General features: G+C 43.4%; 1 protein-coding gene and 1 pseudogene across 1 annotated transcript in view; both read left to right on the top strand.

Annotated features, from left to right (window-relative positions):
• Window positions 1-15,449, top strand: part of LOC143290578 (sialin-like) — a 39,618-nt gene that overhangs the window by 17,917 nt on the left and 6,252 nt on the right. Inside the window, exons 4-9 of the mRNA XM_076600149.1 lie at window positions 1,880-2,113; window positions 2,919-3,102; window positions 4,984-5,120; window positions 8,746-8,892; window positions 11,693-11,825; window positions 13,189-13,430. Coding sequence (XP_076456264.1) covers window positions 1,880-2,113; window positions 2,919-3,102; window positions 4,984-5,120; window positions 8,746-8,892; window positions 11,693-11,825; window positions 13,189-13,430 — 1,077 coding nt within the window. The remainder of the gene's footprint in view (window positions 1-1,879; window positions 2,114-2,918; window positions 3,103-4,983; window positions 5,121-8,745; window positions 8,893-11,692; window positions 11,826-13,188; window positions 13,431-15,449) is intronic.
• LOC143290621 (5S ribosomal RNA) lies at window positions 6,115-6,240 on the top strand (annotated as a pseudogene).

Raw genomic sequence — 15,449 nt, 5'->3', positions numbered from 1 at the left:
GTGTGTGCCGGGGCATTGTCTACATTTGTGAGTGTTTGGATTGTTGGAGCTATGTGCGTGTGTAGCCGTTCACAATTATTCATGCATGTGCTCAGTTTGTGTGTGTATGTGTATGCGCATACGTAATGCGCTAAGTTAATGTGAATCGCACACAAAGTGTTTATTGTGTGTGCATATGCACACTAGTGTCATTGTGCGTGCGCTTTGTCTTTCTTTTTAGATTTTTTACAGTCATTTTTATGTGAATGTTCTTTCCAAACCCAGCGTCGGCTGTGAACACCTGATCAGCGCGTTGGTTTTATGGCAGGCATTTGTTCTTTTTCGTTTATTAAGCAGTTGTAGGTAATGCAGCGGGTATATATCCGTCCGCACACTTCAACACCTTGTTAAAACTGAAACTGAACCTGTGTTGTGTTTTGAAGAAGAGAAAAAACAAACACGCATTCAATGTAAAAGCTTCACAAATAAGTTTAAGCACATGGAAAGTCTGCGATTACGCAGTCGAATGTCATCCAGTTCATTAATTCGCCTTTGAAAGTTGCTCAGATTTCATGAGCAGCACTGCATGTGTGTGTATTTCTCGGGCCTGGTTTATACTTGGATATTGTTGAAAAGGAAGCGTAAATTCTAGTCCTGTCTTGTAGTCTTTAACTCAACATCATCTTCCTTATTTTCACTCATCGTGAAAGATGACAATAAGATGTCCCCACTTCTGTGACCTTTCGTACTCTGCTGTCATGGTTACCTGTTTCGATCCCCAACCTCCGCCTACTTCCAAGCACATCCGGTGAGTTCCTGCCAAGACCTCCACTCCAAGAGAGGCGCTCACTCAGTCTGGCTTCGCGACTTTTCGCGATTATTGTAGTGTGGGGCTTAATAGGTAGATTGCTGTGCGTACTAAATCAGAACAGGCACCATTGAACACCACCCAAGGGCAGTGCAGGGTCTCCTCTGGTATAAGGCCTCATGGCGATGTAGCATCGATAGATCCCTATCGATCGGAAAACAAATAAAAATTGCAGGCAGAAAAAATACAAAAAATGGGTGGCGCTCTCAGTGTAGCGACGCACTCTCAGTGGGGAGAGCAGCCCGGATTTGACACAGAGAAATATGTTCTGATAAAAAAGAATAAACCAATACAATACAATATGATGTGCAATGCGCCGATCATGGCTCACTAGAACCAGCGCCAGATTCGGGACACTGGGTGTGGGCGTGATGCCACTCAAGATGCACGAAAGATTGGGTGAAAGAAAAAGAACAGCAGAACAAAACAAAATGAACAAGAGAGGCAAGGCCTTCAAGACTCACTTGTGATAAATTAAGTCCCCTAGTATTAATTACAGAGTAATTTCCCTTTTTTACTATCTGCACCAAAACGTTTGCAAAATAAATAAAACTTCCATGCTTAGCAAAAGAAGTTCCTGTTTGAACAAAAAATGATAATAATGACTCCTCTTGTTGTTGGGTCAGAATAAGAGGTCAAAGTGCCAAGTTTAGAGAATACAAAAAATATAAATATAACAGTAAATGCAGTTTGCATATAATTAGGCTTCAATTTTTTTTGTGCCCATCCCAGAGGTGCAATATTGTTTTAACCAAGATGACAGGAAAGAACTGAATTTTTCCTATTTTTATGCCAAATTTGGTGTCAACTGACAAAGTATTTGCAGAGAAAATGTCAATGTTAAAGTTTACCACGGACACACACACACACACACACACACACACACACACACACACACACACACACACACACACACACACAACCGAACACCGGGTCAGAACATAGACTCACTTTGTTTACACAAGTGAGTCAAAAAAGTTAAATACTGTAAGTGTCTGCTGTGAACTGATCATCACTCTTTCCACCCGGCAGGACGGCCCCCTCGTGTGGACCAAGGAGACACAGGGACTGCTGCTAGGAGCGCTGTACTGGGGGTACATGACCACCCAGGTGTTTGGGGGGTACCTGTTCCTGATGTTCGGCCCTCGTAACGTCACGGTGGTGAGCATGCTGGTCATGTCGGTGCTCACCATGCTGTGCCACCCCGCTGCTTTCTGGTCCCCCTGGGCAGTCTTCGTTCTGAGAGTGGGCGTCGGGGTGTGCACGGTGAGTGTGCTTCCCACTTCCTTTGCCAGGGATGCTATGTCTTCACTCTGGTTCATTTCTTTGCCAGGGATGTTATGTCTTCACTCTGGTTCATTTCTTTGCCAGGGATGTTATGTCTTCACTCTGGTTCATTCCTTTGCCAAGGATGTTATGTCTTCACTCTGGTTCATTTCTTTGCCAGGGATGCTATGTCTTCACTCTGGTTCATTTCTTTGCCAGGGATGTTATGTCTTCACTCTGGTTCATTTGTTTTGTCAGCAGGACCGTGCAAAAGATTGAAGAGGGATTTTTCTCAAACCTTGTAGAAGTGTCTGTTACTGTTGAGGGATTAGGGATAAGTTGATAACATTTCGGGGGTTAATCCGGATCGGAATCCAAATCCAGGGAACTGCAAATAGGATTTACCATCACTGGGAGATGGGGCAAAATTTAAGAATTAGTGTAATATCTTAAGTCCATTACGGGATGTGATGAACAGATCAGATTTTGGTGGCGATGCAGATCAGGGTCAAGACAGGAGGAAATGGGGTAAACTGTTCAGCACTGGTGTGGGTCTGCACATTGTGAAGTGCTCTCTGGTCCAACAGGGTTTCCAGAGCGTCTTTTCTTGTGTTGAACCTTTGGCGCAGTGTGTGCATGTGAAGTAAAGGATTTACATTTATATTTGCATTGCGGACAAGAATGTGACATGCTCTGCTTTATCATATTAATTTTATTTGTGTCCGGCGCATGTGTGGGGTGTATGTGTGCGTGGATGTGTAGGTGAGTGTGTTATCTTCCTCTCCTACCCACCTGGTCATTTCAGAGCTTCGCCATGCCGTCCATGTTCGGCATCTGGGGCAGGTGGGCGCCCAAGGGGGAGAGAACTACACTGCTCAGTCTGTCCTTCAGCGGTCAGAACTTGGCCAACTCCGTCGTCTTTCCCACCACCGCCCTGCTCTGCAAGTACGGCTTTGCTGGGGGGTGGCCCTCATCCTTCTATGTCTATGGTAAGTCAGCGATCGGCGTGCTTGGGGTTAGGCTTGTCTTCTTCTTCTTCTTCTTTGTTCATGGGCTGCAACTCCCACGTTCACTCGTATATACACGAATGGGCTTTTACGTGTATGACCGTTTTTACCCCGCCATGTAGGCAGCCATACTCCGCTTTCGGGGGTGTGCATGCTGGGTATGTACTTGTTTCCATAACCCACCGAACGCTGACATGGATTACAGGATCTTTAACGTGCGTATTTGATCTTTTGCTTGCGTATACACACGAAGGGGTTCAGGCACTAAGCAGGTCTGCACATATGTTGACCTGGGAGATCGGAAAAATCTCCACCCTTTACCCACCAGGCGCCGTCACCGAGATTCGAACCCGGGACCCTCAGATTGACAGTCCAACGCATTAACCATTCGGCTATTGCGCCCGTCAGGCTTGTCAAGGTCTTCAGTGTCGGCGGATTCATGGGGGAACTGCCGTTGGAGGGACGTGGTGGCGGTCTCCACCCCTGGGTGAGACGGATACTCAGTCTGGCTTCGCGACAAAGCCATTATTGTCGTCAGTAGGGGGTCTGGTAGGTCGTGTCCTAAGTACGTTGAATCAGAACAGGCACCACTGAGCACCACCGAAGTGACTCAGCAGCAGTGCACGGTCTCCCCTGGTGTGTGCCTCCTGGCGACCTAACATCGATGGTTCCCTGCGAACTGCCGGCGCTGGGACTGAGATAGACCAACCCGTGTGTGGAATGAGCGGCGTGGGAGTAATGCCACTGAAACCTTGATGATGGGGCAGCAAAAAAGACAACAACAACAAAAAAACAAAAACAAAAAAAAGTCAGCGCTCGAGTGCTTGCTCTCCCAAGAGCACGAACACACGCTTAGACATTCATGTTTGTGTGCATGCATTCACACATATTCACACGTGCACACACACCATAGTCATCGCGTGCTCGCACTGACATTTCTCCTGCTTAGGGGCATAAAAAATCGCATCAAACGCATTTTAAAAAAAAAAGGAGAATCTGATGCAGCAAAACTGTGTTTTTGTTGGCAGTGCTGTTTGTTTTCGCTATAACATTTCGCACTTCATGGTATCCTGAAAACAAAATAGGTTTTGAAATACATCCGATCACAGCTATTGTACTGCGATGTGCTCTCTGCCGTGCCTTACGAAATGTGTCTGAGAAGGGGACTAAAACTGAAATCAGTGAGAACCACAAAAAAAACCTACCATCAGTAGCGTGGCACGAGCTGTGAAGTAATGGACTGTGGTCATCAGCAAAGCTAGGCATGAGCTGATGGCTGTCTCGCTCGCACACTCGGTCGTAATTCTGAGCTTGATCCCTATCAGCGTGTAACACCTGTTTTCTCAGGTGAACTGAGTTCTCTGACTACGTATGTTAAATATGTGATGCAGTTTTACAAGACAAAGGTTTGCTGGGGCAAAGTATTGACACAGGTTTACAGTGCTTGTTCTGATATGTGCAGTATTACAATACATAGGTTTGCTGTGGCAAAGCATTCATACAGGGTTACAAGGATTGTTCTGATGTGTGATGGTTGACATGATATAGTTTATTGGGACAAAAGTATTCACAATAGGTTTAAAAAGGCTGATGTGTGATGGCTTGCAAGACGTAGGTTTACGGGGGCAAAGTATTCACGTATGTTTACAGGGCTTATTCTGATGTGTGCTGGTTTACAAGACACAGGTTTATTGGGACAATGTATTCACGTTGATTTACAATGTTGTGGTGTGTGCAGGTTTACAAGACATGTGGTGTGCAGGTTTGCAGGACACATATTGGTGTGCAGGTTTACATGACACGCTGTGGTGTGCAGGTTTACATGCTGTGTTGTGTATAGGTGTACATGCTGAATGTGTACAGGTGTGCTGGGCATAGTGTGGTGCCTGGTGTGGATGCTGATTGTGTCAGACACCCCGGAAACGTCTCGCTGGATCCACCCTGAAGAGAGAGACTACATTGTGGCCAACAGGGGGCAGGTGTCCGGAGGGAAAGATAAGGTGAGAGAGAAGAGAGAGAGAATTTGTCATGTTTGTGTCTGTGTGCACGTGAGCAGAGAGAGAATTTGTGATGTTTGTGTCTGTGTGCACGTGAGCAGAGATAGAATTTGTGATGTTTGGGTCTGTGTGCACGTGAGCAGAGAATTTGTGATGTTTGTGTCTGTGTGCACGTGAGCAGATAGAATTTGTGATGTTTGTGTCTGTGTGCACGTGAGCAGAGAGAATTTGTGATGTTTGTGTCTGTGGTCTGTGTGCACGTGAGCAGAGAACTTGTGATGTTTGTGGCTGTGTGCACGTGAGCAGAGAGAATTTGTGATGTTTGGGTCTGTGTACACGTGAGCAGAAATAGAATTTGTGATGTTTGGGTCTGTGTGCACGTGAGCAGAGATAGAATTTGTCATGTTTGTGTCTGTGTGCACGTGAGAAGAAAGAATTTGTCATTTTTGTGACTGTGTGAACGCGAGCAGAGAGAATTTGTCATTTTTGTGACTGTGTGAACGCGAGCAGAGAGAGAATTTGTCATGTTTGTGTCTGTGTGCATGTCAGCACACTGGTCAGTTTACTGAAAAATAATTAGCCAATTTTATTTAAGGCGTGTCGAATCTATGAATACATATTTTGAGCACGTGTTGGTTTAAACTTTTCAGTATCAAGAAACAAGACAAAATACAGCGTTCAATAAAGAAAAAGGAAAATTTGAGCATGTGTTTAGTATGACCTGTCATTTTTACCTTCAATACGTGATGGTTGTGTCTGTGTGCACGTGAGCAGAGATAGAATTTGTGATGGTTGTGTCTGTGTCATGTAAGAAAGCTGGTTTCTGGTACCTTTTGTTCACTCCACAGCAAGCATTCGACAGAAAGATCGTAAAAATTAGCTCGAGATTGCAGCACTAAATCACACTTAGTGACCATCACCAAAAGTCCAGGTCATGCGAGAAATATTGTTAGCAGCCGAGCTGTACTGTGAGTTCCCACACAGTTTCGAACCTTTTGCCAACGGCCACACCACGTTGAAAACGCCGGTTCTCGTCCGATCACCGAAGTTAAGCAACGCTGGGCCCGGTTAGTACTTTGTACTTGGATGGGTGACCGCCTGGGAACACCGTGTGCTGTTGGCATTACTTTTAAGCGTGTTGGGTTACGCTGCTGGTCAGGCATCTGCTTGGCAGATGTGGTGTAGTGTATATGGATTTGACCGAACGCAGTGACGCCCCCTTGAACTACTGATAGTGATACTTCGAACCGATTTCTACACTGGTTGCACCAAAGGGCATGGATCATTATACCTTTAACTGTGGCTGACCGCACATATATCACACCAATCGAAAACAATTCTTTTAGCGTTTCGACTCATTACTTTCAAACTGAATGAATTGACTTTCGTGAATTTTGAGAAAAAGGCCAAACCTTTCAAAGTTCTCATAATCTACAGCTCCCTCGTTTAAGGTTAGAGTGGGAATAGTGTGTCATTTAACCTTTGCCGGTTTGTTGGGCAAGGAGGTAGCTTTGCTGTTTGTTTTTTCTTGTTGTTTGTTTGATATTTTTGGTCCGTGTTTTCAACTTTTACATGGCCTCTCACCTCAGACAAACAACACGCATCAGGTCGTCACGCATCAGTCTTTCTTCTCTCCGAAATACAGGAGATCGGTCCACTTCAAACCTGTACAGAAAATCAAATGTCAATGTTTCCCGAGATATGTTGTCGTGAGAGGACACCAGTCATAAATGAACGGAAGTATCAGTATCAGTAGCTCAAGGAGGCGTCACTGCGTTCGGACAAATCCATATACGCTACACCACATCTGCCAAGCGGATGCCTGACCAGCAGCGTAACCCAACGTGCTTAGAATGAACGGAAGTGGTCCAATTAAATGATGCTAAACTATTTTTAAACTAAAATTTCTTCACGACCGATATCTAGTACAAAGCTCAATCTACACAATTGTGTCATTCAGCATGATGCATTGCTGAAGTTAGCTGAAGGAGAACACGAGCAGCACTTTCTGATCGTTGCCCATGTGGCTTGATCCTCTGTGACACATTCTTCGCGCAGTGGCCTTTACATGCTGCATCATTAAGAAGGAAATAGAAAACATGTAGGTTTACAGAACGACCCATGTAGGGGAAATAAAGAACTAAGGACTTTCTTCACCACCTGGTTGTTGGATGAGCATTTCCCAGTTGAGTATGGGACCATATGCTACTCAACGTTATGTCCAAAACCGATCAAAGAGAAAAAAAGATGTTCTTGCCTACTGGCAGGGAAGGGACTCCCTGTTGTCCCCCCCCCCTCCCCCCGCCCCAACCCAAACTAACTGCTGCACTGGGAAGGAAGATTCTACAATACCCAGTCCTCTGAAAGGGACATAACTCACCACCTTCCACATCGTCAGCCGTGGTGAGACGGGCGCAGCGTTCAGTATGAGTGTCCTGGTTTGAAATCTCGGTATCGGCGCCTGGTGGGTTAAAAGGTGCAGATGTTTCCGATCTCTCAGGCCAACATTCATATGAGCAGACCTGCTGGTGCCTTAACTCCCTTTTGTGTGCATACACATATGCACAAGATCACATGCAAGTGTTAAAGAACTCACAATCCATGGCAGCCTTCGGTAGACTGTGGTACAAAAGAACACGCATAGCATGCACATCTCTGAGAATAGCTGCCTGGGTTTTTTCAGTTAATGCCTGACGGTAAAAACGGTCAAGCACGAAAAAACCCACTTGTACATTCAAGAGGGAGTTGCAGCCCACGAACGAATGAATGAATGATATGGATACTTTTATAATTATAGTACCTATCCTCGGTCAGAGACCACGTTCAATGCGCTTAACAAACTCGGGGTCATTTGCACAACAGGCTGCCTTCCTGGGTAGATCCAACTGACGGCTGACGCTGGGCGCTAAGCATTCATTTCCTGTGTCATTCGATTGGATTTCAGGCACGCATACATACACACTGAGACAGACATGTAACATTTTACATGTATGACTGTTTTGCTTATTTACCCTACCATGTAGGTAGTCATACTCCGTTTTCGGGGTGTGCATGCTGGGTGTGTTCTTGCTTCCATAACCCACCGAACGCTGACATGGATCACAGGATCTTTAACGTGCGTATTTGATCTTCTGCGTGCGTGTACATACGAAGGGGGTTCAGGCACAAGTAGGTCTGCACACATGCTGACCTGGGAGATCGGAAAAGTCTCCGCCTTTTACCCACCAGGCGCCGTTACCGAGATTCGAACCCGGGACCCTCACATCGAAAGCCCAACACTTTAACCCTTTCACCACCAGTCAATTTAGAGCATAAAATTCCCTTGTGGTATTAACACAGAAAAGACAGTGGCTAAGAATAGCTGGGGATTCCCCCTGCGATGTATAGAAAATATAGCCTGTCCTACCACCGAACATTAAGAGCAGTAGGTTCATGGATAACAGACCAGTGAATGGTCACCTTTCAGTGACATGGGTCCTCTACCACGCTTGTGCATAAGTGCGAGCTTGGCGGTGAAAGGGTTAACCACCCGGCTATTGCGCCCGTCAGTACGCAGAAGGAGAAGCAGGTAGCTCATCCATGACACCATGACGATGTGGTGACGTACCCGTGTCCCTGTGTGCTGCAGATGAGCGTGCCGTGGTGCAGCATCTTCAGCTCCATTGCATTCTGGGCCATTGCGGCAGCTCACGTGACCTTCACGTGGGGGCTGTTCCTCTTCATGTCCAACCTCCCGCTGTACATGTACGAGGTCATGAACTTTGACATCAAGTCGGTGAGTAAAAGACTTCTAGAATGGGAATCTCATAGTATATCGGTGAGTAAAAGATAATGTTAACAACTTTGACATCAAGTGGGTGAGTAAAAGACTTCTAGAATGGGAAACTCATAGTATATCGGTGAGTAAAAGATAGTGTCAACAACTTTGACATCAGGTGGGTGAGTAGAAAGACTTCTAGAATGGGAAACTCATAGTATATCGGTGAGTAAAAGATAATGTTAACAACTTTGACATCAAGTGGGTGAGTAAAAGACTTCTAGAATGGGAAACTCATAGTATATCGGTGAGTAAAAGATAATGTTAACAACTTTGACATCAAGTGGGTGAGTAGAAAGACAGAATGAGATCCTTTGATATTAGATTGGTGAGTAGGATATAATGTTAACATCATGACTTTGTATTACGCACTGACCTGGATGTCATGGCAACGCGACACATTGACTCTGATCACTTTTTTCCACCACCCTCTCTACCTGAATATGAATTAAAAAAAATAAAGAAAGCAATAAAGTTGCTCATCAACGAGATGAAATAATAACATGGAGCCATTGGGGCTTCTGATTTAAATTAGAACTGCTTCAAACAATAGGTTACTATCAAATAGGTTATAATTCATCCATACATACCCTCACGCCAACTCCGCTCTTCTTCTGACACCCGTATGCTTAGGATACCCCCTGCTCGAATCAAAACGTATGGCCAACGCAGTTTTTCATACCAAGCCCCCTTGCTTTGGAATCAGCTTCCTCAGCCTCTCCGTCACTCAGCTTCGCTGCAATCTTTCAAATCCAGTCTGAAGACCCACCTTTTCCCCTCCTGATTAATTCTCAACAGTATGATTTAAAATGACAATTTGTGAGTGAGTGAGTTTTGATAGTTTCAGGATTTGTTGGTGGTATTTTTGATTGTGTACTATTTGTGATTGTGTGCGTGCGCGTGTGCTTGTGTGTATTGTGTGGGAGGGGGGGAGAGGTGGTGGTGGATGAATAGTTTTCAATGATGTTTGGTATCTTGTGTTTAATTTTTCCTTTTTGATGTTTACATATGTATTCTATTTGTAAACGCCTATGGCTTATTTTCAAGATTAGGCGTAAATGTTCATAATAATAATAATAATAAAGAGAGTGTGTGTGTGTGTGTGTATGTGTGTGTGCGTGTGCGTGTGCATGTATACATCATGTCTGTGTGTGAGGTGGTAACACAGTGCTCTGAAACGGATTCACTATTGAAGTTGTAACGTTCTTGTCTTCACCTTCCAATGTGGAATACGTTTTGTCTCAATTTTTGTAGCGTGTATTTCTGTTCAAGTCTAAACAGTAAGTTTACAGTTGAACATCTTCGGGGGTATCATATTAATTAAAAGTTATATTGCCGATGCGTAGCATATTAGTTAAACATTATATTGCCGATGCGTATCATATTAGTTAAACATTATATTGCCGATGCTCAGACTGCGACAGACAAACCTGAGTGTGGCTGTGTATGTGGGACTCCGAATGAGCGGCACACGAGTAACACCACTGAAACGATGCAGATGACGAGGCAGCTAAAAAAGATTATTTAAAGTATGTATTTATGATATAATATGATGTGAAGTGATGGCCTAGAGGTAACGCGTGCGCTTAGGAAACGTGAGAATCTGAGCGCGCTGCTTCGAATCACGGCTTAGCCGCCGATATTTTCCACTAGACCTTGAGTGGTGGCCTGGCTACTAGTCATTCGGTTGAGACGATAAACCGAGGTCCCGTGTGCAGCATGCACTTAGGGCACGTAAAAGAACCCACGGCAACAAAAGGGTTGTTTCTGGCAAAATTCTCTAGAAAAATCCACTTCGATAGGAAAAACAAATAAAACTGCACGCAGGAAAAAATACAAAAACAAGAGGCAAAGCCTTCAAGACTCACTTGTGCTTCACGCTTTATCCTGTAATGGAATCATTAGGAGGAAAAAAAAAGAGATTTTAAAAATGGTTGAAAAGTGCTCTGTATTCAATATGATGGATAAGCTTGGGAGAAGAAAAAAGAAAAGAAAAGAAAAAAAATGTAATGTTTAAGATGAGAAAGATCAGTTTAAAGCAAATTAAGTCCCCTGGCATTAATTACAGAGTAATTTCCCTTTTTTACTATCTGCACCAAAACGTTTGCAAAATAAATAAAACTTCCATGCTTAGCAAAAGAAGTTCCTGTTTGAACAAAAAATGATAATAATGACTCCTCTTGTTGTTGTGTCAGAATAAGAGGTCAAAGTGCCAAGTTTAGAGAATACAAAAAATATAAATATAACAGTAAATGCAGTTTGCATATAATTAGGCTTCTTTTTAAAAAAATTTTGTGCCCATCCCAGGGGTGCAATATTGTTTTAAACAAGATGACTGGAAAGAACTGAATTTTTCCTATTTTTATGCCAGATTTGGCGTCAACTGACAAAGTATTTGCAGAGAAAATGTCAATGTTAAAGTTTACCACGGACACACAGACACACAGACACACGGACACACACACAGACAACCGAACACCGGGTTAAAACATAGACTCACTTTGTTTACACAAGTGAGTCAAAAATAGGTGGCGCTGTAGTGTAGCGACGCGCTCTCCCAGGGGAGAGCAGCCCGAATTTCAAACAGAGAAATCTGTTGTGACAAAAAGAGAAATACAAATAAAATACAATACAAAGCATGTATGTATCTTTTTTGTTATTGGAAAAGAAAAGAAAAGAAACCAGATACGTAGCTCAGTATTTTTTAAGCACGTTGTTCTGTTTTGATTTAACGCAGTTTGTTTTGTTTTCATTTCAGAACGGGTTTTACTCCATGCTGCCATACATCGCGCTGTTCATCGTTCAGATGACGGGCGGGTTTTTTGCAGACTTCCTTGTGAAACGTAAAGCCATGACAGTGTTTTGGATGCGGCGACTCTTCACTGTTCTGTGTAAGTGGACAGCGTGGCCTCTGCTGTTTGTCAGCTGTAGCCCACAGAGTTCTTTTCAAAAGTAAAAAAGACAAAAGGGCAGATCCATTCATACTTCATTATTTGTTAATTTCCAGTTGATAAACCACCGAGGCAACCATGTGTATGTTCTGTATTGTCCATGTGTTCTGTGTGGCTTGTTCAGGATTAAAGAGGCTATGCCAGTCTTGAATAAAAGCTAATTTGTGTTTGCACATTTCTTCTGTCTTTGCTGCTGTGTGCACATGTCAAATGATCGGTATTAGGACAGGCCCGGCGCTTCCTTTTTGAGGAAGTGTCTGGGTTTGTTCCGATGTACCTTATATTTACCTGTGTGCTAGCTGAATCGGTAGCGTAAGCAGCACTGACCTGAAGTTGTGTACCTTGTGAATGGAGAGAGTTACCACTCTTTGCTGTCTGTTAATCATTTCATCTCCTGGCCTCATTATTTGTTAATTTCTTTTTTATGTGCTTTTTTTTTCAAATGATGGACATTAGTTTTGTTCTTTAATGTTTGATGACGGTTTTGATGCCTCTTGGTTTGTGTGTGTGTGTGTGTTGCATGTGCCTGTTTCACCCTTTCTTTTTTCAATCGCTCTTTGTGTGTATTTGCATATAATGACAAACACGCTCACTGTGTTCTTCACTTTTCTCAACTATGTTTGTTTTGACACAAACAAACACATTTCTTCTTCTTCTTGGTTCGTGGGCTGCAACTCCCACGTTCAGTAGCAGTATCAGTATCAGTAGCTCAAGGAGGCGTCACTGCGTTCGGTCAAATCCATACACCACATCTGCCAAGCAGATGCCTGACCAGCAGCGTAACCCAACGCGCTTAGGCCTTGAGAAAAAAAAATTAAATGAAATAAAATATATATAATTTTATAAGGTGCAAAATCTTGATGAAATCAACTCTAAGCGCACAAGTGTGTGTTTGTGTGTGTGTGTGTGTGTGTGTGTGTCTGCCGTGGAAGCTGCGATACTAGCCTAGAAATCAGTGTGTGGAGGAGGGGGGGATGCAGGGTAATGTGTGTGTGTGTGTGTGTTTTGGTGCTCATGTACGTTTATGTGTATTTGATTGTGCTTTCATATCTGTGAAGCTGCATGTTTGTTGCACATCTGTTATGCACGTGTGTGTGTGTATGTGAATGTGTGTCTGCATGTTTTTCATTCATTTGCTTATTTATCCCACGTTCACTCATGTACACGCGTGGGCTTTTACGTGCATGACCGTTTCTATCCCGCCATGTAGGCAGCCATACTCCGTTATCAAGGAGGGGGGGGGGTAAACAAACAAACAAAAACAAAACATGAACTATAGAACTTTGTTCTGTTCTCTCGCCAGCTAGTCTCGTGCCTGCGGTATGTCTGCTCGTCATGAGTTTCCTGGACTGTACGCATGTGGCGGCGGTGATGTCCCTTCTGGTGGTGTCTGTCGGCTTCATGGGATTCGCCTTCTCGGGATTTCTGCCCAACACCTTTGACATCGCTCCCCGCTTCGCTGTCAGCATTGCCAGCGTCACTAACTCTTTCGCCTGCATGCCTGGCATTCTGACTCCTTATCTTGTGGCGGAGGTCACTAAAGATGTGAGTCTGTGCTCCTTTCTTTCTTCTTTCAGTTCTTTCTTTTTGTCTTTTTCCTTTCCATTCTTTCTTTCTGTCTTTCTCCTTTTCATTCTTTCTGTTTGTCATTCTTTGTTAGCTTTGTACTCGGCATTCAGACTCCTTATGTTGTGGCTGATGTCGCTTAAGATGTGAGTCTGTGCTTCTTTTCTTTCTTTGTCCTTTCCATTTTTTCTTTCTTTCTCCTTTCCATTCTTTCTGTTTGTCATTCTTTGGTAGCCTTGTACTCAGCATTCTGACTCCTTATGTTGTGGCGGAGGTCATGAAAGATGTGAGACTGTGCTTCTTTTCTTTCTTTCTTTCCATTCTTTCTTTCTTTCTCCTTTCCATTCTTTCTGTTTTTCAGTCTTTGTTAGCCTTGTACTCAACATTCTGACTCCTTATGTTGTGGCAGAGTTGACTTAAGATGTGAGTCTGTGCTTCTTTTCTTTCTTTCTTCTTTCCATTCTTTCTTTCTGTCTTTATTCTTTCCAAGCTTTCTTTCTATTTTTCGTTTTGTTAGCTTTGTACTCAGTATTCAGGCTCCTTATGTTGTGGCAGAGATCACTGAAGATGTGAGTCTGTGCTTCTTTTCTTTCTTCTTTCCATTCTTTCTTTCTTTCTCCTTTCCATTCTTTCTTTCTTTCTTCTATCCATTCTTTCTGTTTGTCGTTAATTACTAGCTTTGTACTCGGCATTCAGACTCCTTATGTTGTGGCAGAGGTCACGAAAGATGTGAGTCTGTGCTTCTTTTCTTTCTCCTTTCCATTCTTTCTTTCTTTCTTCTATCCATTCTTTCTGTTTGTCATTCTTTGTTAGCCTTGTACTCGGCATTCAGACTCCTTATGTTGTGGCGGAGGTCACTTAAGATGTGAGTCTGCTTCTTTTCTTTCTTTCTCCTTTTCATTCTTTCTTTCTGCCCTTATTCTTTCCGTTCTTTCTTTCTGTCTGTCTCCTTTCCATTCTTTCTGTTTGTCGTTATTTGCTAGCTTTGTACTCGGCATTCTGACTCCTTATGTTGTGGCAGAGATCACTTAAGATGTGAGTCTGTACTTCTTTTCTTTCTTTCTCCTTTCCATTCTTTCTGTTTGTTGTCCGTTGTTCGCTGCATACCCGCGTTGTTCTGACTCGCCAAAGATGTGGGTCCGTGCCACTTTGTTTGCAAATTGTTTGTTTCCTTTCTTGCTGCATGTATTTCTTTCTTGCCTGCATACCTACTTTGCGAATCCCTCTAATGTGGCTGGTGTCACCAAAGATGTGAGTCAGCGCTGGATTTCTGTCCTTTCTTCATTCTTTCATTTCTTTCTTTCTTTCTTTCTTTTGTTTCTTTCTTTCTTACCTGTGTACCCAGTGCTCTGATTCCCTTACATGTGGTGGCGGTCACTAAAGATGTGAATATGTGCTGGGCTTCTGTCTTTTCTTTTCCTTCCTTCCTTCCTTTCTTTCTTTCTTTTCCTTCCTTCCTTCCTTTCTTTCTTTTCCTTCCTTCCTTCCTTCCTTTCTTTCTTTTCCTTCCTTCCTTCCTTTCTTTCTTTTCCTTCCTTCCTTCCTTTCTTTCTTTTCCTTCCTTCCTTCCTTTCTTTCTTTTCCTTCCTTCCTTCCTTTCTTTCTTTTCCTTCCTTCCTTCCTTTCTTTCTTTTCCTTCCTTCCTTCCTTCCTTTCTTTCTTTTCCTTCCTTCCTTCCTTCCTTTCTTTCTTTTCCTTCCTTCCTTCCTTCCTTTCTTTCTTTTCCTTCCTTCCTTCCTTTCTTTCTTTTCCTTCCTTCCTTTCTTTCTTTCTTTGTTTTCTTCCTTCCGTTTTTTTTTCTTTCTAGCAGTCTTTTTTTCTTACCTGTGTACCCGGTGTTGTGACTGCCAGAAATGTAATGCGGTCAACCAAAGATATATAAGTATGTGCTTCTTTGTTTGTAGAGGGGTTGTTTCCTTTCTTTTTCTGTCTTTCTGTCTGTCTTTCTTTCTTACCTGTGTTCCCGGTGTTCTGATTCCCTGAAATGTAGTGGGGGTC

Source organism: Babylonia areolata, chromosome 15 (assembly GCF_041734735.1).
Source record: "Babylonia areolata isolate BAREFJ2019XMU chromosome 15, ASM4173473v1, whole genome shotgun sequence".
Taxonomy (NCBI): domain Eukaryota; kingdom Metazoa; phylum Mollusca; class Gastropoda; order Neogastropoda; family Buccinidae; genus Babylonia; species Babylonia areolata.
Note: the sequence above shows the minus strand (reverse complement) of the source record. Positions and strands in the feature narration are given on the sequence as shown.